General features: G+C 37.2%; 1 protein-coding gene across 1 annotated transcript in view; it reads left to right on the plus strand.

The window, feature by feature from the left end:
• The window catches only part of ppp1r37 (protein phosphatase 1, regulatory subunit 37), a 54,617-nt gene extending 33,666 nt beyond the window's left edge, over positions 1 to 20,951 (plus strand). The window contains exons 4-13 of the mRNA XM_065282927.2: positions 1,050 to 1,150; positions 5,777 to 5,896; positions 5,999 to 6,149; positions 10,499 to 10,654; positions 10,788 to 10,900; positions 13,796 to 13,937; positions 14,066 to 14,232; positions 14,384 to 15,791; positions 18,120 to 18,221; positions 19,158 to 20,951. Of these exons, the coding sequence (XP_065138999.1) occupies positions 1,050 to 1,150; positions 5,777 to 5,896; positions 5,999 to 6,149; positions 10,499 to 10,654; positions 10,788 to 10,900; positions 13,796 to 13,937; positions 14,066 to 14,232; positions 14,384 to 15,791; positions 18,120 to 18,208 (2,447 nt within the window). The 3' untranslated portion in view covers positions 18,209 to 18,221; positions 19,158 to 20,951. The remainder of the gene's footprint in view (positions 1 to 1,049; positions 1,151 to 5,776; positions 5,897 to 5,998; positions 6,150 to 10,498; positions 10,655 to 10,787; positions 10,901 to 13,795; positions 13,938 to 14,065; positions 14,233 to 14,383; positions 15,792 to 18,119; positions 18,222 to 19,157) is intronic.

Below are 20,951 nucleotides of genomic sequence, written 5' to 3' on the forward strand. Positions count from 1 at the left end.
CACATTCACAACACGCTGTACAGTGCACGCATTGAAAAAAGATAGGGATGTAATAATTTGTCTAGGTTGAGGTAATCACATAGTTTAATATGGCAAAAGGGTAGACTATTCCTTTAATTTTTGACACACGTTTGACCCCCAAAGCCTGTTTTGTTTGAATAGTGTTTAGTTAACGGTTGCAGAAGTGGGCTCGGGCGCGGTTCACTTATGGCGCTTTTCTATTGCATAGTACACCACGGGTCAGGTCGTCTTTACTTTGATTTGCTTAGCTTTTCAATTGCGTTAAGGACCACTTCAGAGTGGGAGGGATTATAGGGGTGTTGTTATATTTGCACTGCCTACAGTTGTGACATCATACAAAAAGTGGGAGCGAGCATCTTTGGAATGCAGTGTTTCCTATACATTCATTTATTCGTCAGTGTGCCACGAAATTAAAATTTACCACAACAAATAGATGTTTGCAAAATCGCGTTTATCACTACCTCTGTCTAACATGACAGTTTCTGTACAAACACCTGTGGAAATAGAAAAGATTTTTCAAATAGAAATGTCGCGGCATCATGTCGCAAGTGGTTAGGACAAAAATGGATTAACATGGAGACTCACATTGGAAATGAATGACTTCTGGACAGTTTGCTGCTCTTGCCGGCGCCGATATAAACGGACAGTAAGGGTTAAGACAGGAACTTTTCTCATCTAAACAACAATGGATAAATTAACTTCTTTCATATTGCACCCTTGAGAAAATAATTTTCAATGTTAGGAAATCTCCAAAGACTTAAAAAAAAACTGGAACGCCTTTTTGGAACATTTACCTTAACTTACTGCAAATGAAATGTAACATTATCAATTGCTTTTTAGCAATTAGCAATTTGTCTTTCATGCAATCTGAATGAAAATAAAACACAAAAAATCTAGTTTTTCTTTTTAGACACATTTTTTTTACACACAGATGTGTTTTACAGTGTAAATAAAGAATGTATGTATAATCAAAGCGTGTTGGTGTTTGGTGTGTTATACAATCTCTCTTTTTGTTTATCTCTGTATAGGAGAGAAGCTTGACTACAAATCTTGTGAATCTCTGGAGGAGATCTTTAAGAGGGTCCAGTTTAAAGTGGTAGACCTGGAACATACCAACCTGGACGAGGACGTACGTTATGCTCTTTTATTCCAAATTTGTCTCGATTTACACTGCAGATCTTGATTCCCAATTCCGATTTGTTAACTATATCAGTTTTCTATTTTGGACGACCCGCTTACATCATCTTACATCAAAGCGACTCGTATCCAATATCTGCATTTATACTTAACACTTGGCAAACATATTTAAGGTAGATATGCAGAACAGATTTAACCACAGAGAAGGTAAAAGGTCGCGATATGCAATGGTTATAGATTAAATGATTAATGTTTAAATACAAGATTATACACCTTTATTTTTGTAGCAAAACATACAATTTTGAGAAGCCGTCATCCTCCATTGCGTTCCTAAGAGGAGTCATGCAAACGTGGGTGGTGTCAACCCGAGTTGACGTCATTTGCCAACATGACTTTTTCGTACGACACGTTTTGATGAGGGAATATCCTGATCTCTTTGCTTACATTGCAAACGTGAATGCATCTATCCGATTGATATTCAATTAATTTCTGCATATGAATGAGGCCTAAACACAGAACTGGGATAGTGGGGACTTTTTCCTGCTTACATGTTCTTACATATCCGATTTGTGCCACATGAGGAAATAAAGGAATTGAGTCACTTCAAACATTCAGTGTAAATGCAGCCTTTGAGTTCCTCACTAAACTCATTTAAAGACCTCTTATTGTTTTTGTGGCATTGTCTGGTCTTCTGTTAGGGATGATGCAGTGTTTTGTTTTCATTTAACAGTACCGTTACACAATCTAAATGTTTGGCAGTGCTGTAATTAGTTTGTAATTAGTGGGTAAAAGTCTATCATTTTGAGTTATGGTTGTGGTATCCTTGTGTGTGTGTGTGTGTAAGTGTGTGCACTTTATTACTGAAAGGCATTACGCTCTTACTGTTTTGATACAGTTTGTTTGTCCAATGTAAACACGGCATTGGAAACATAAATTCAGCCGTTCCTATACTTTGTTGACTTTGCTTTAATTAACACATTAATTTCACCATAAGTCCTACAGTGTACACACACTCCTCAACGCCACAATTTCAACAGCATTTTTCTTACTCTTGTGAATTAAAGGATTCAGTGTTCGGTGTAAACGTTTTTTAATGCTCTTTGATGTGTGCGTATGTATGCTTAGTTTAATTAAAATGCCGCAGGATATGTGGTAAAATCTCGCTTGCCTGCTGCTTTTTTGGTGCTGCTTTGGGATTTAAACTATAACAGTCTATAACTGTTGGTCTAGGAACGCTGTCTTAGGGCGCACTCACACTATCCAAACCCGACCCAAGCTTGTTTGACCCCCCCAAAGCATGGTCCGTTTGAATAGTGTGAGCTCTTCTTACCATGTCAGGTTGCAGTTTGGTAATTGCGCCCTGGCTTGCTTGAAGAGGTGGGCCCGGGCACAGTTTACTTGTGCACAGTGTGGGCAAAAACCGGTTTTAATGCTGTCATAATGTATGTAAAAACAAAAGCTGTCTGCACTGAGAGACTGGAAGTTGAAATAAAATCCAGTCACTTTACACCGCTAAATAATGCAGCGTAAGACCTATTGTATGTTTTTGCTTATTCAGCAACTCTGCATAGGTGTTAGTCACTTCATAAAGGGATGGTTCACCCAAAAATGAAAAATGTGTAATTTCCTAGCCCTCATGTTGTTTTAAACCTTTATGAGTTTCTTTTTTCTGTTGAAAAGACAACATTTTGAAAAATGCAACCACACAGTTGTTGGCATCCATAGTATTTATTTTCCTACTATAAAAGTCAATGGGTCAACTAGGTGGTTACCATTATTGAGGGTGAGTAAATGATGACAGCATTTCTTTTTAAGTAAATTGCTTGACCACTTGTAACAGAAGTCATCTACCGGTAAAAGTCTTGATGATGGAGTCCTTTCATTTTTAGATGGAGGTTGGAAACCCACATGAAAAAATTGTGTATACTTTAGTATTAACATTAGTAAACTATAGTATATTGTTGTATGTTATATACATTTTTTATGCATAGTAAATGTATTTTGTAGTATTTTTATAGTATAATTATATAGTTAATATAGTAAATTGATATGGTTTGGTAAATAGTGTAATATACTTCAATATCTACTATGGTAAACTCAGTGACTCTGTACTTGTACGTTGCAGAATGAGAGTGAAGTTTTAATCTAATCCAAGGCAAGGTTTAAAAATATTATAGTATACAGGTTTTACTACAGTTTACTATACTATACAGTTTTTCATTAAGGGAAATGGTCATAAAACTAAACTATGACACTATGGGTGGTGTCCCAGACAGGGTTTATCCTAGTCCCAGACTAAAATTCATGTTTGAGCTGTCTTAATTTAAAAACACCTTGTATATCTTATCTTATATCAGTGACACTGTTTTGTCTCACCTGTATTGTTTTTGTAAGGTTTGTTTGTAAAGACTTGTCAAATTTATGTCAAAATATAACTAAGGCCTAAGCCTGGATTAATCTAAACCCTGTCCAGGAAACTGCCCTTATGTGTCTGACTCGAGCAATTTTTTGATCAATGTTTCTTAGGTGCACTCCATATGTACTCCGTGTTCTAATGCTTTTGCTGTCTCTGTAGACATTTGGTGTTTTTCATCTTCCATTTCTTTAAACCCTCCGTATAAACCCATCAGTGTCCTCTAAACACATAAGGCTCTCGCCTCTGCTGTGAATAAGAAACGTTGTGTGTAGTCATTGTGTTTGCAGGGTGTGTGTGAATGTGTTCAGGGTGGAGTACAACGCCATAGTTTAGATGAGCTCAGACCAATTTAATGTCACTGTGCTTATAGGTCATTTGAGTCACGTCCAAAAAATGGTACATAAGAAATTAAAGAGCTTGAAGGTGTGTTTGCTTTAGTTTACCTTGATCACTTTTAGTTACTTTTAATTTTAAGAAAGCATTTGTCAACAGATGCACTTTGAATACATTGAAAGTGTAACCACCTAAATGGTTAAACTGTTCATTGTATTAATCTTAAGTAGTAATAGTAAATTCCTCATCGAAAGTGTATAGATAGTTTCAGAACATAAACAAACGGCAAGTAAATGACCTTCGTCTATATGTCTAACGCAGGTCATCTGTTACACTTAGCTAATGTTACATCTTTAGGTTATAATAACATATAAAATTCAAATCCATAATTTGATTTTCAAAGATTTATTATAAAAACTGATAATTTTTTCCACAAAATGCAATAAATGCAAATTTTATAAATCTATTGAATCAGTATATAAATGTACATTCATCTTTGCCATGTTATATTTATTTAGTTGACTAGTGGTACAAACTGATAAAAAAAATAATGGCATTAATCAAAATACTTTGTCATATTAAGAACACTGTCATTGCTGCTGTCATCGTTGGGACGTCATCGCTGAACTTTTTTGACAGCGATCAGCTCTAAAATGTTTTGGTCCTGCTCGATTTTCGTTTGACTTCGCATAAAATAATGTAAAGTTTTTCATAAGATCCTCTGGGGTCAATGTGTTAGCATGACAGAAGGTTCATGCTGTCGTGTGAGAACAAGCAACAGCCCCGAGTGCCTCTTACGTAAATTATTTGATTTTGATTGCTTACATTTCTTCCCTGTCACAAAAAAACACCACAGGTTTATCAATGCCATCAAAAGTATTATTTTGTTTTTGTTTGTTTGTTGATCACGAAGTACAAGATGAGGAAAACTAGGATTCCATGTGTATTCAAAGCACCACCGTTGTTGTTTACAATATGTGGAATGGTGCGCTGTGATTTGTTGAGCGGATTTATTGCATTATTCAGAAAAAGGAGGACTGGCGTTTATTGCGGTTTAGAAACAAAGAAATAAAAGATGACAGAATAACACGGTGGAAATCAGATTTTGTGCAAAATTATGAATTTACTATTTAATACTGACCAGATACAATACTGATTTTGGTGGTAAAAAAAATTTTTAAATGGTGTTTATCGCATTTTGAAACCAAAGTGGAAGTTCACTTCGAATTAGGCACATAACCGCATTTGCGTTCGATTAAACTGTGTATAAACTTCTGTGTACAAATATTAAGAAACGTAAAAGTACTTCAGTAAGTAAATTTTGCTACATTTGTGAAAACTATTTTATTATTATTATTATTATTATCATTATTTATGCCAAAGCGCAAACATTGTCAATTGTTGTTTGCGGATTTCTACTGTATTTCTTCCTAGTTTTGTTATGTTAAGTCTCCCCCCCCCCCTTGTCATAAAAACAATATTTAGAGTGTTTTGTTTCGGCTTGTCTCGGGTCACTGTGTGAACAGGTTGTGACTCATGCTGATGGTGTAAATCTCTGGTGTAAAGCTACTGGAAACCGATCCATGCTTTCTCCTGAGATGCACACGGGCAAATGCACATGCACAAACACGTACTGTAATTCTCAGCCATGTCAGATGGGACACAGTATGGGGTTTCAACCAGGGAAGAGTAAGAATTCAGAACGTATCATTAATGGAATGAAAACTCAGATTGCCGCCATGTGTTCTGACTTCCATTTCACAGTCCATTTTATCTGTTATAAACAAGAAACTCACAACTAAATCATGCTTTATTGTGAAGGACTATAAACTTTTATATGATTTCTCTTGTTTTCTCCTCATATTTCAGGGAGCATCAGCTTTGTTCGATATGATTGAATACTATGAATCTGCCACTCATCTCAACATCTCCTTCAACAAGCACATCGGCACTCGCGGTTGGCAGGCTGCTGCCCACATGATGAGGAAGGTGGGGCTTTAGCATTTGTTTACACATCGATCACCATTAACAATTGTTTCCCATGTTTCATTTAGTAAGATTGCCATAACTGATATGTATCTTTGCATTCAGACGAGTTCTCTCCAGTACCTGGATGCCCGTAACACCCCACTGCTGGACCATTCATCTCCTTTCGTAGCCAGAGCTTTGCGGATTAGCGGCAGTCTGACTGTTTTGCACCTTGAAAACACCGGCCTCTCAGGGCGACCACTTATGCTACTGGGTAAGAGATGGCATATTATTATTTTATACCACGGACCAGTTAAATGCTTTTTTCAGATTGGTTGAGAAATGTTCCATGGGTGTTGATTATTGTTCTGTAAACCGCACACCTAACTTGCCAAATGTCTTAAAAAAACAACCAGAGCAAAGTTTGAAATTTGAAAATAATGCACACCCATGGTGGTAATGCAGAGTGGCCCGTCGTAAATGATTCCTTACAAAATAACTCTGTTCCCAAACCTAGTGAGCTTGCTGTTTGGGGAAACATTTTCAGACATCATACACAGCAAAATCTGGAACCTTAGAATAACTCTATAAGAGTTAATTTCAACACTTTAAAAGTGTCTCATGGGGTCCACTCCCAATAGAGTTATTTTAACACTTTTGAAAGTGTTGGCACGTTGACTCTTTTAAAGTGTTAGCAATTGACACTACACAGAGTTAAAAATGTAACTATAAATTTACACCAATCATTGTTAAATATTTTTTATTTGTTAAAAATTAACTCCCTCTGTGTAATTTGTTAACTCCAATGTAGTGTTATATTTTTTAATACTATGGTGTTAATATGGTAAATGTATAAGACAAAAACATATTACCGTACTTTTGGGACAAAAAACTGTATTTTTAAACAGTTTTGAATGTAACAATACAGCAGTATAATCAATCATTATCATTATAAAACTGTTAAGGATTTTTTTTAAATGTCATCTGATCAACATTTATTTATGACAGAAAAATTGTCCTCAATGTATCATGCATTTAAGTGTTCATTAAATTAACATATATTAACATTCAAGACAACTACAAAGCACATTCCCAATGTATAACAACAGTACAGATATTTATTTACACCGTTTATGGGATACTTCAGTTCATACAAACAAGTTTGACTTCATTTCAATCCTAAAGCCATGTTGGTCTTCACATAATAACAGCAAAATATGATGAACCAGTAGCTGTAAGGAGGTGATATGATCCTCGACGGTCAGACCTTCAGACTGGATATTGATCTTTTCTGTTAATAAAAGAAAAATAAAAGGAAAAATATTTTTTTTAATTATTAAAAACAATACAAAATGCAAAAAACAATACATATACATTTATGTTTTGCACAAAATACTCACTTTGTTATAAAATTGCTCTTCGTCTGAAGAAATGTTCATGTAGGCCTAAATATATTTCTGTGCTCCTCCAAAGTCCCCAAAGCAAATCTCCTGCACACATTAATGGATTTAAAAATATATATTTTAAACTTAAACAGCATATAAAGCAAAAAAAACCAACAAAAAAACTCCCAAAAACATTATACGAGTATGAATTGCTCCATCTGAGGCTAAGACCTAAACTTAACTGCCGCATTCATATAATGACAATAACACATGACTCTTAATGTTAAACTTGATACTAACAGCAATATAAAACATAACACCTCACAACTCTCAAATGTAATTGATCAAAATTTTATTTATTGAACATTTACTTACCATTTAAAGTGAAAGAGATGATCTTCTGCTTGAACTGAATCATCCAAAAACACGGATCAGTGTGTGCTGTAAAAAGGGGGAGGTCTTCTCTATTTAACACCCTAGGAGTTAACAAACTCCACTAACAAAACACTGTAGGAGTTGATTTTTTAAAAAAAGTGGTAACACTCTGTTTTGACACCAACTCTTTATTTTTATAGAGTTAAATAAAATAGTTTTAACTCAATCCAGTGTTAAATTAACTCCGAACTCTTTATATTTCCATTAACACCGTAATTTTAACTCTGCTAAATTTGCTGTGTAGATATGCCCCTAACATCAGAACTACTGTATGTTGCTTTATAAGTAATTTATAAAATAATTTATATTTCATTAAATACTAATATGAGATTAAAGTATCACTGTAGTCAAGAGTTTTATAAATTGAAATGCATCTTTGAGCACCATAATAGCATGTAAAAAAGTTTGACCTGTGACAGTAATTTCCCCATGCTTTAAGACAGCTTGAATGTAACTCTAAAACCTTGGCTCATTTAGTATATACAGATCTATAAATATGCGAATTAGTTTTGCCTCTAACCAATTGCACAACTGGGACCATACATATGAATATGCGAAATAATCCTCGCCCCATAACACAACTGCTAAGTTTGGTTTCACACAATGCATACGTGAACTGCGCATTTGCAGCGCTAATCTTTTAGTTCCAAAGTTAACAGGTTAAAACACTCACCCAGCATGTGTAGGGAGTATGTGTGATTATCACAAAAGCAGAGTGGTGTCCATGATATCTATAACTTGAACTACAGATCCACGCATTCAGCTCTGTTGATGTGATTGGTTACATGTTTGTGAAGTTAGAAACACAGGCTATTTAAAATCATGGGTCTTCAGTTTTATGGAGAAATTACTCTGCCATGGTGTTGAATGATGAATTTGCACATGGCTTGTCTTAACTCTTTCCCAGCCATTGACGTGTTAACTCGTTAATTAATAGAAAACGTTTCCCTGACAGTGACGAGTATTTACGGTTTTCCGCAATCTCGCTACTATCCACCAGCCGCTCTTCTGCAACTTATAAAACCCGGAAGTATTGTCCTATGGCAAACAGATTGCTCTGAATCTGATCTCTATCAAAAGTCCTTCACAAAAATGTAGGGATGCACTGATATAATTTTTGGGGCGATACCGATTTAAACGGACAACTTCTGGCCAATACAGATATTAAACACTTTTATACAATACTATACATTTGGTCTATTAGCTAGTTTATTTCTGCATCAAATTATTTTACTGAACATGGATTGGATCTAATTAACATTCAACTGACCAACATAATAAGAGAGGCACAAATTAAGCTAAAACAAATATAATAAGACAGCATGACAACCTTCAAAGGTGTTTTTTGCTATTCAGCATTTCTTTTATTAACAACATTAACTCAATTTTTTTTTTTTACATATAATGGATTTTTTTTATAAACATAAATAATGCCAGTGCTATTGCTTTAAACAGAGTATAAATATTGCTACTTCAAAAAAAGTTGGACTTCTTTTCCCCCAGTCTGTTTCTTTTATTGTCCAAGACATTTGAGACAGCTCAACAAAGGTTTTCTGTCGGTGCTTAAGTATAGTGCACACCAGAACATTAAATCATTTTAATTGAACAACAGTCATGCAACTCATTGCCTTTATGCGGTTAATTAATAAACAATTGGTATCGGCCTTTCTCGTGCTATTGCCGATATGCCGAAGGTTTCAAATTCATCAAAAATCATCCGATAAATATCGGCAGCCGATACATCGGTGCATCACTACAAAAATGCAATTATTTGCTCAAAAATGTGTGTTTTTGAAGAAACCTAACCATATTTGAAAGGTAATAAAAAGAGAACTAATGAAGGTAGGAAACGTTTTTTTGTTGTTGTTGTTTTTTTAAGCAGAAGGTCTGTGCTTTCATTTGATTTATTGTATGTTTATATGTTTCAAGAAGAACATTTTCTGGAAGGCATTAATCTTTTGTGAAAATCATGAAAAATGCTGGCGCTGGCTGGCTTTTTGAAAAACGCTGGTGGGGAAGGAGTTAAAGCATGTTAAAAAACACCACATCAACATAAACAACAATAAAAACCTGATTTTTTCCGCTGGGACTTTAAAATCTAATGAAAAATATCCTATGAATACAGAATCAGATTACGAGTTAAAAGTAAATGAAATGATGGTTTTAATTTAACTCTTTCCCCGCCATTGGCGAGTTATCTCGTCAATCTGCAATACCGCTATTATCCACCATACTTCCGCAACTTAGAAAAACCGGAAGTATTGCCCTAGGGCAAACAGATGTATGTCCGTGTATGTTTTAAAGATCGCTCTGCATCTGATATCTATCAAAAGTCCTTCACAAAAATTGAATTATCTCAGCTTTTTGCTCAAAATTTGGTGTTTTTGATGAAACCTACACATATTTGAGAAGTGATAAAAACAGAACATATGAAGGTAGGATGAAACAGATTTTTTTGTTTGAAAGCAGAGGGTCTGTTCTTTTATTTCATATATTGTATGTTTATATATTTAAAAAGAAGCATTTTCTGGAAGGCATTAAACTTTTGTGAAAATCATGAAAAATGCTGGCAGCGAAAGAGTTAATATTTTGCTCTTCACAAGAGGACCGTGATTTGTGTAACAGTGATTGTTAATGTAGTTGACACTAGCTAAAAGCATCTGAAATCAGTTTGATCTGATCATCAGATTGGTTTGCAATGTGTAATCATTTGAGATGAACTAAAAAAATCTTCATGGATTTTTATAATTTTCCCATAATGCAGTGTGAACATTTAAAGGATAACTTTATTTTGTGTGTACAGCCACAGCGCTGAAGATGAACATGAACCTCAAAGAGTTGTATCTGGCTGATAATAAGCTCAATGGCCTCCAAGATTCAGCCCAATTGGGGAACCTGCTGAAGTTCAACTACAACATCCAGATTCTGGACCTGAGAAACAATCACATATTAGACTCAGGTTCGATCTTTTTATCTTGCTCAGAATCCCTTTGATAGAATTCAGTGTTGTGTTTTTCTGTCCTTTAGACATTTTTTCACATTATTTCTCTTTCCTGTCAAATTTTGCTGATTTGTGTGTGTATGCTATGTAGGGTTGGCGTATGTGTGTGAAGGTCTCAAAGAGCAGAGAAAGGGTCTGGTCACTCTGGTGCTCTGGAACAACCAGCTAACACACAATGGCATGGGCTACTTGGCCGCCGCTTTGGTAAATGCACACACTTGATTCACACGTTTTAGTCCAAGACTGTTCACGTAATGAGCTTTCATATATTCATACATCTACTAAAACACTGACATGTGAATATGCCTGTGAAAACCCAGCTAAAGTCATTTGTTTTTGGTTTACCGAAATCATCCTGCTTTAGGTAAAGAACATTCTGTGAAAATATAACCTTGATATCTTTCATATTGACTAAGTAAGATCATGTCAAAGATGGAAATCAAACGTTGATGCTCCAAATCTTCTAAGATTATGGGACAATAACCTGGATTTAACAATCAGCTGTTCCAGGTTTGTCTAAATTATGGTTCTGGATACATGGTATTAAAGATTATTCTCTATTGGTCGGTGAGGTTTTGATAGACAAGAAAACAAAATCGATGTAGAGGATAAATGTCGCTTGTGACAATAAGATTGAAACAGGCATTATTAAGATCGAGATACAGTCAGAGAGACCACTGCACTACTGTTTGTGTGTGCCAGCTGCTGACTGGACTCCTACGTGTTAGCATGTTTCCTTCAGTTACATCAACTGAGGATGGTGTGTGATGGTGAGGTGCAATGCCATGCAGGTCTTTGAAACCGCTATGGAGTATCATAGCAAACTATCTGTGTGCACATCCATTCCACACACTTACAGCAGGACTATTGTACTCAAAATGTTAAACCATATCCAAATAAACATGCAAAACAGTTTATAATGGGCTGTCAGGAAGGTCATGTGGTTATTTAGCGAGGTTGCTTGGCATTTGTTTATTTTGGATCTCTGTTAGTTTGTAAGAGCATGTTTAGCTTATTGTATTGATGAATAATAATGATTTGCCCTGTTGGAAGGATTCCGCAAAGTGTCTGTATAACGCTAAGAAATGTATTGGATTGTTGTCTGGCAGACACAACCCTAAGGGGCAGATCACACCAAATGTGTTGCAGGTGCCTTTTTTAAAGATTTTCTATGGGCAGCGAGCGTTGTGCGCGCCGAACATTTTGCTTTTTGCGTTTAGACGAAGCTTGATGACGTTATGAAGGAGAGTGTAACGAGTGGAGATGTTGTTTTCACCATCCAGAGATTTATGGAATTTGCTTGTCACGTTCACAGATGAGATGGTTACTTGTACATTTGATCACTTTATTTTGTGCCATCGTAATGAATTAGCTAGCTGCGTGCCATATTTGTCCACTTCTGTTGCCATTGTTTCTACAACGGAAACCAAGGATATTGCGAATATAAGGTCAATGACAATGGACGAATGAAAATAGGAATTTCTCAGGAGTTCTTGAGAACTTTTAGGATAATGTTACTGCATGAAGTATATTATATTGTGCAGGGGTTTTTGGATCTTTCGTTACTGAATATTGTGTATATATATTGTGGTTTTAAAGGAATAGTTAACCAAAAAACTAATTCAAAGTGACCATGGTTCCCAGACCTTCAGTAGGAAGACTAGTCTAAATGTGACAATCAAAGTTCTGGGTTTTTACAGTAAATTGCATATTCACCAATGTCGAAACCTTGCACATTTTAAATTTGAGTTCTGTCACTATCTTGAGGGGGTAAAAACACCCAAGCTAAAAGGACTATGGACTATTGCAAGGCCCTAAATTCTATCCATTTTAGGAATCTATATTTATTTATTTTCTTTTTCTTTATTGGGTTATTCCTTGTGTTGTTCATTTATTTTAATACCCCTGTGTATATAGTTTTATGTTTTTTCCAAACTTATTTTTCTTTTTGATATATGCTTTACTGTTCTAACATTACCACTGTTCAGCTTGTATAACCACAAATGTTATCTTGGCTTGTATGGGTGATTATTATACAAAATTCAAAAGAATAAAAAATGCAGTTCTGTCAATGACCGATTAGAGCCCGACCTTTTGAAGACCGATACAAATGTTTGTTGGTTTTAAAATCTGATATTCCGATATATCGGCCGATTTTTTTCAGACACGCGCAACAAAACATTAACAGATATCCCTAACATTAGTTATTTGTAGTTATTTATGAGTTTTAACTAAAATAATATGATAATGCATTTTAAACAGAACAGAGGAACATCAAAAATATATTAAAGTTCTGATAGATAAAATGTATAAAAATACAAACTTAAGATATGAAACGTAAAGGCCTTTGAACAAAAACACAAAAACAACAACCAAATCAAAGTTACCAGTTTTAAAAGTCTTGGTTCCTAAATATAACTTTGAATAGGACTGGAGACAAATTCTGTTCTGGTTGAAGGCTGTTTTGTCCATTTTTTTGTTTTTTTTTTATATTCATTTATCGGCCATTATGAATGCAGATACCGATAGTGAGTACTCGAGCAATCGCGTACTCATGCCCATCCCTAATATTAATATACAGTAAACAAGCATTAACAAAATTAGGGTTAGGGTGTTTTTGTAAGTAACGTCTCTGAACATCATAGCACTAAACGATTGGCAGAAGCAGTCAAGCATCCTGAGATTTCACCTGGAAATACATCATGCACCATCATACATAAAGCTCATTTACTATCATGCTATCCTAAATGTAAATGCAGATCATGATTTTTATATCCATCATTCTATTTGCATATATAGGACACAACACGTTAAAGCTCCAAAAAGCAGATACATGCATCATAGGCCATCATCTCATGACTAGCTGTCATATGATATTTCGTCAAGAGATTTGAAGTTACAGCTATACATTTGTTTCATTTAAAATTGTGTTTTAAACACCATTTTGATCCTTAGTTGGGCCTTTTTTTGTGCAAAGTGAAATTGAGGTTTTTTATATTTACCATTGATTTCATTAAGTTTTTGTGCGTAGTTTAGCACATTCCTGTTTATCTAACCCTTCATTTTTACTGATCCATCTGTTTTCATTTATTGCTGTAGCCGTACACTCAGAGTCTGGAGACATTGAACTTGGGACATAACGCGGTGGGAACGGAGGGAGTGCACAAACTCAAAGACGGTCTGATCGGAAACCGCTCCATCCTGAGACTTGGCCTGGCCTCCACCAAACTGTCCTGTGAAGGTGAGGTCAACATAAGAGTAAAGTTAATGTGATTAAAACATCTATAAGTCTAACATGGTTGTATATGTAGAGTTTGGCTTGTTTCATTGTGTTTTAGCATGTAGTGATGTGGTGTGTATGTAAAACAGGAGCGGTCGCTATAGCGGAGTTCATCGCCGAGAGTCCACGGCTCCTTCGGCTTGACCTGAGGGAGAATGAAATCAAGACTGGAGGCCTCATGGCTCTCTCCCTTGCCTTTAAAGTGAACACATCTCTGCTCCGACTCGACCTGGACCGGGAACCCAAGAAAGAAACGGTAAGTTGATTAAATGGGAGTAAAATAATTTTTGCATTAATATAATTTTTAATACACTTTGAATGGGTGTTGACACAGCACAAAGCTTGTTATGAGCCATTAGCATTTCTTTTTACATAATTTCTGTGCTTTTCTCTCACTTTTCTCACAGGTGAAGAGCTTTCTAGAGACACAGCGCGCCCTGCTGGCAGACATTCAGAATGGCTGCAAGAGAAACTTCATCTTGGCCAAAGAGAAAGAGGAGACCGAGCAGAAGATGAGGCTGTCCGTCTCTATGGCAGAAATCGCCACAGAGGATCAGGCTCAAGAAGTTGAAGATGAGGAAATACCTACTTTTGCCGAACCGGACGAGAATGCAGTCGTTGATGGTCAGGGAGAGGCATCAGAGAAAGAAAGTGATGAGACGACACCTGAGAAGCAGGAGGTTGAAGATCAAAAACCAATAGCGCAGGACGACTCCGACTCGGACACCGAGGATGAGGACGTCGCCGAAGAGACTGTAGTTTCTGCACAGACCACATCTCCGATACCGATCCCAGCCTCACCCATGGTTTCATATTCCTGTACGATAATACCCCCTACACCCCCTACACCCCCAGCCCCTGCGTCTCCAGCTGTCAAATCGGGGATTGCCGTGACCGAAGCCACTGTGGCCCCCGGTACCCCATCATCTCCCGGGAGGGTCTTCTCCGTGTCCAGCCCAGGCCGAGGACACAAGATATTTATGGTAACACGAGTTGAGAGTCCTCCAGAACAGCAACAGATCACTGCTTCGCCTAAAGGTAACCAGGAGATGAACCAATTATTTGCAAAACCCAAACAGACCGATACAACAGCACCTTTAAAGCCGCCTGAACAGAAATCAACAGATTCTCCAGCTGGCCTTAATTTGACACCAGAGAAAGTACATGGCTCTGAAAATCTGCCTTCACAGATTCAGCCAGATGAAGTCAACTCCGAGTCGGCACAGACACAACTGACCGAGTCTGAGCTTAACACGACAATTGCAGAGCCTCTCGCTTGCAACGACAAGATGTCAACGCCTTCACCTGCGGTGGACGAGCAGGAAAATGTAAAAGAACTGATTTGTTCTGACAAGGTGGAAGCTTCAGTTTTAGGATGCTCACAGGAACCTCAAACTAACAGATTAGAGCAACCTCCATTAGAAGGTCAAACAGACTCAGTCTTTGTCGATCAGTCTCATGTAGATCAATTAACAATAAGCACAGAGACGCAAAAATCGCAAGAGACACAAAATACCAATGAGCAGGACCAAAACGCATGTTCTCGTGCTGAGCAGGAGGAACAGGAAACAAGCAGCGACTGTCACATTCAGGAATCAGGTCCTTCTCAAATAGAGCCATTCGTTTCGGGACAACCCCAGGGGGGTTGTGTTACACAAGTGGAGTCAAAGGGGCCTCCTGACGAGAGCTCCACGGCAGAGGAACTTCCCACTGTGAACGCATGGGCAACACTGCCCAATGGGCTCAAACCAGAATTTGCCTTTCACCTGCTCGAACCAGAGGGACCCAAACCAGCCAGCTGCATTATGGAGCACGGTGAGTTATTGTTTGCATTAACAGCGGTGTGATATTTGGTCTAACGGTGTAATGCACATGTTTCGTTGAAAATATATTTTTATGGTTCACGTGGCTTGTTTACATCGCATAGCTCACGTTTACAAGCCAGTTGTAACTGTAGTCCCTTGGTTACAGTTTATATTTAAAAAATTGCCTTAAAGGGGAATCACACTCGGATCGCCTGTGTCGCAAGTCCATGAGGTTACCACGGCGCCACAGTGTCTCGTGATATAAGACTCTCTTTACACTCTCCAGGTAGCCTCCACTAAAATTTACGTTCACAAAAATAAAAAATAGTGTTCGGGCGCCAGACAGGACTTACATATCCAAGCAATATAACATTATTTACTATTCCAAAAGTTTGACGGCCAAGTCAGCATCGGTCAGGAACCCCTCCTCCTCCTTTAGTTCACACCAGCGTGCATACTCTGGCCCAATATTGATCCTCGTCCTTCTTTTCATCTGTCACTCTCACTCTCTTTCTGGTCTCCTCTGACAAAACCTTGGGTTTGTTTTAGGGATACACCGATATGGAAATTTTGGCCGATACCGATAACCGATAACTCTTTATGTTTGGGGGCGATAATCGATATATACATATATAGGCCAATAAATATTCATATTAATTTCACAATGAAAAACTCCCAGACCGCGGACATCTTGTCTTTGCGCTAGACTAGCATACTCTTCTTAAGCCCACAACACGGGTCATTTTCGTGCTATGTCACAGAAAGCACCAATCAAAACTCCACATGGCCAGCAATGAGCAAGTGAAGTGGTTCAACAAACCGAAATGATCCATCATTTATCGGCTTTCATTTATCGGCCAAATTTTGCTATCAGACCGATAACCGATAATATTAAAATTAAGCAGTTATCGGCCGATAACGATATGTTGCCCGATATATCGTGCATCCCTAGTTTCTTTTTCTTAGTTGCTGCTTTGGCCATTACAAACACATCAGGAAAATAAATAGTTGCGGTCTCACGTCCGAATTTGAGGAAGTGGAGGAAGTAACGTATGTCGTAAAGCAGATTTTTGTAGGTTTTTTTGTGCTCTGGTTACTACCCCGAAACCCCAAGTTTAAAAATACGTAAAAGCGATACAGACCCCGTCAGGCTATGGTGGACATGTCATTCAACCTATTTTAAGTTGATCTACCATCACAAGGGTCTTGAAAATATATTATGAAGGTTGAAAAACTACAAAGTGTCACTTTAAAGATTTGCACCGAACTTTAGTATTGTTTTCTAAATATTGTCAAAAAAGAATTGCGACATGACAATGTTTCCATTAACTGATGTTATGCGACTAAAACGTCATTTTGTTCTCTCGCGACACGTCATTCCAAAAACTACAGTGACGTGTGTCCAACATCAAAATACAGCGAGAGCGACTTGAAACTTAGCAGTCGACTCCCGCATCACTTTCGCTGCATTGATGTCATGCGCTTGTCGGTTCTTGTGATGCCGCATGAAGTCAAACACATCACTTTTGTCTTGTCCTCCAACCAAACATACCGGGCCATATTTAACTCTTTCACCGCCAGCGTTTTTTAAAAAAGTTGCCAGCCAGCGCCAGCGTTTTTCATGATTTTCACCAAAGTTTAATGCCTTCCAGAAAATGTTCTTCTTTAAATATATAAACATACAATATACCAAATGAAAGAACAGACCCTCTGCTTTCAAAAAAAAAAAAAAAACGTTTCATCCTACCTTCAGTGGTTCTTTTGTAATCAGCTTTTGAATATGGGTAGGTTTCTGCAAAAACACCACATTTTGAGCAAAAAGCAGAGATAATTCCATTTTTGTGACGGACTTTTCATAGAGATCCCATTCAGAGCGATCTTTAAAACAGACACGGACATTTAGCCGCTTGCCATAGGGCAATACTTCCGGGTTTAAAAAGTTGCAGAAGGGCGCCACCTGGTGGATAATGGAGGTATTGCGGAAAGACGGAAAATCTCGTTGTTGGCGGGGAAGCGTTTTCTCTTAATTGGCGAGATATCTCGTCAATGGCGGGGAAAGAGTTAAAGAATGATCATGTGACTTTAATGCCATCAGGTGACCTTTTAATGCAAAAAAATTCCATCGCAGTTTTGCAATATACTCCTGGTTTGAATTTCCTGATAAACCACCTCACCCGAGCGTAAAAAGTTATTGCGAAATTGCCATGTTTCCATTAAGCGCATTTTCAATTTGCTTTTTCCATTTGCGCAATTGAAGGGTAGTGGAAAAGCAGCAAAAACATGTAGAGTATGGTATGCTTTGTGTTAAATAATTGTGTCATGTTTTTTTTTTTGTTAGTGAGTGTGACAGCGGAGCTGAGCTGTGGGCAAGATTTGGAGGAGCTGCTTCTAGATGCCAGTCTAGAAACCAGCAGAGATGCACCTTAATACTGTATCAAAGGTAACAGCTTGATGTTTTTTTAAGCAAATTAAAGGTCCACTGTGTAGATTTTTAGAAGCATCTAGTGGTGAGATTGTGAATTGCAACCTACAGCTCAGTCAACAGCTCACCCTCCCTTTCGAAACACATAGAGAAGCTACGGTAGCCGCCACAGGACAAACATGTTGTTGTTTGAGACAACATAGTGATGAAACAAGCTCTATAAAGCAGTTTGTCCATTTTTAATTTCAGGGCTACTGTAGAAACAAGCGGCGTGGTGTATGTAGATAAAAACGTAACATTCTGAGTTAACTCATTCCCCGCCAGCATTTTTTTTTTGTGATTTTTCACAAGTTTCACAAAATACCTTCCAGGAATTTTTTTTTCTAAAAATATATAAACATACAAATATATCAAATGAAAGAACAGACCCTCTGCTTTCAAACAAACAAACAAAAAAGTTTCATCCTATCTTTATTTTTTCTTTGTTTATAAACTCTTAAATATGGGTTTTTTTTTTTAGCAAAAAGCTGAAATAATTGCATTTTTGTGAAAATCTTTCTGAATCTGACTCAAACAAAATTTCTTCAAAACATATGTTGTAAACATCAGTGTAAAATTTATAAATAATTTTTTGCTTCAGTATTTTATAAATTGGGTAAGAGCGCAATCTAGTGGATAATCGTATTACAGATTACCATAAAAACTCATCAGGCACATGTTTTTTTTTTTATTCAATTGTTGCTCTTAATTTACAAGATTAACTCGTCAATAGCGGGGAAAGAGTTAATAAAAAAAATTACACCAACTTTTACACCATTAATAATAAAGTTATGTATATTATATAGCATTTCTGTCAAGAGATCCTTCTAAAAGTTACACAATGCACCTTTAAGTACTTTTTGAGATTTTTTTTTAACGAATTTCATTTTAATAACCCTCTTTGTCTCTTTTCAGGGTCCAGACATGCAGCGAAAACCGACGGATTTGTTTGTTGTTGCAACCTGGCGTTTGCTCAAATTCCTCGGGTCGCGTTTTCTTTGTCTTTCTATCTCGTCATTGTCATTTTCCAAGACTTTGTCTGCTCATTACAACACACTGAACTCATCCTCCTTCAGATTAAAATGATAAAATGTCATCTGTGTCAAAAAAGCATTTATGTAACGACGTCAATAAGTCGTCTTTTCTCCATCACTATGTTCAGTCAGAGGTGATGTGTTCTATTAAAACATACTGTTACCAAAGACACAAGCAGAGCAAAGCACGCCAACCGTTCATTTTCTTCTCTTCCGCCCTGTTACCCTGTTGACCACATCACTCACTGCTGCCCCCAAGTGGACCGGAGGTTGTAATACGGTAGAAAGACTGACTTGTTCATAATGCTGGACCATTGGATTTGGTTTTGGTTTTCAGATCTTGGGTAGGCAAGAAGTGTGGTAAAGATTACTCGTGTAGACTTCACATCCTCTTTTCTTTTGTTCCTGCTGCTGTTGTCCTGCTCAGGAATCTTCGTATTTGAGCAGTGGGTGAAACTTTGATCTGTCAAAAAAACAGGCACCCACTCTCTGATCTCTTCAGGTTCCCTCCATGAGCCAGCACTTCTAAAGCCTGTAAAACATTTGAACCCTGCGTGAATATCTGAAAGTCGAAACGACTGACATCTGCTTTGCTGGATATTTGTTGATCTCTAGTGAATCCTCTGAATGATCCGGGCGATTGACTTTGTGATAAAAAAAATCATCTGGTGAAGAAATAAGCACGATAGGTCTACACAGAACTCTGTCTCGCACATGCACATATATTCAAATACAAAGACTCATTCTGTCTTCCATTGGTAACCCTTCTGTCACTTTACATACTCATTTCAAAACACAACACATGACACTTTGGCCTTTAATGCTCTTTCTTCTGGCTGCTTTGCTCAATCCGTTTGTATTTATTTTAAAGCATCACATCTATTAGTGATTTATTTCTTTTCCCCTTTTTGTGTTTTGCGTCTTTTTTTAAAGCTGTTTTGTGGGTTTTGTCCCGTTGGTGTATATTTTCAGATTCTATAAAGAGCAATTATTAAGTTTAATTTTTCTTATTTTGATTGCTGGGAGTTTTGGGGAAGGATCGGGGCTCTGTTGATTTATATAAATGGGTCTGGAGCTTTGGGGAGAGTATATAATGTAAATCAAGAGTGTGTTTGGGGGTCAAAGCTCGGAGGCCTGTGGCTGCTCTGTACAATATGGCAGTAGGAGTGTGCTGGACCACGACACTTGATGAAGAAAACACTAATGTTGTTTGAAGCTACTGCCGCTGGGGACACTACAGACTAAACTTTACCTCGAGAGAAGGACTGAGCCACCAGCAAAAGATTAATAAGTGATTCTAGGACGAACAAATGGGTTGTGAAATCAAGGAAGGACTGGCCTGGGATGAATAAAACAGTAAACACCATTTCCAGGTCTGTGACTGGTGCTGTTTTTGGTTTCTATCTCTCTTTAACGTCTGGTTGATGTTGACTCTTGACTTTGAGGAGAGATGTACTGTCTGCCAGGCTTCATCGAACTCCAGAGAAGCTTTGCCTCTAGATTCAGATTGTCTTTAACCTAAAAATCAACACTTCTGCGCTGCCCCCAACCCAATGTTTGTAATGCTTTATTTTTAGTCATTTTTAAAATTACCTGTTAAATTAATCAAAATGTACTGGTAAACACAAAGAGATGTGTATGGCTTTTTCCCTCTCAAATAAATGCATGTAATGAC

This window comes from Paramisgurnus dabryanus, chromosome 9 (genome assembly GCF_030506205.2).
Source record: "Paramisgurnus dabryanus chromosome 9, PD_genome_1.1, whole genome shotgun sequence".
Lineage (NCBI taxonomy): Eukaryota > Metazoa > Chordata > Actinopteri > Cypriniformes > Cobitidae > Paramisgurnus > Paramisgurnus dabryanus.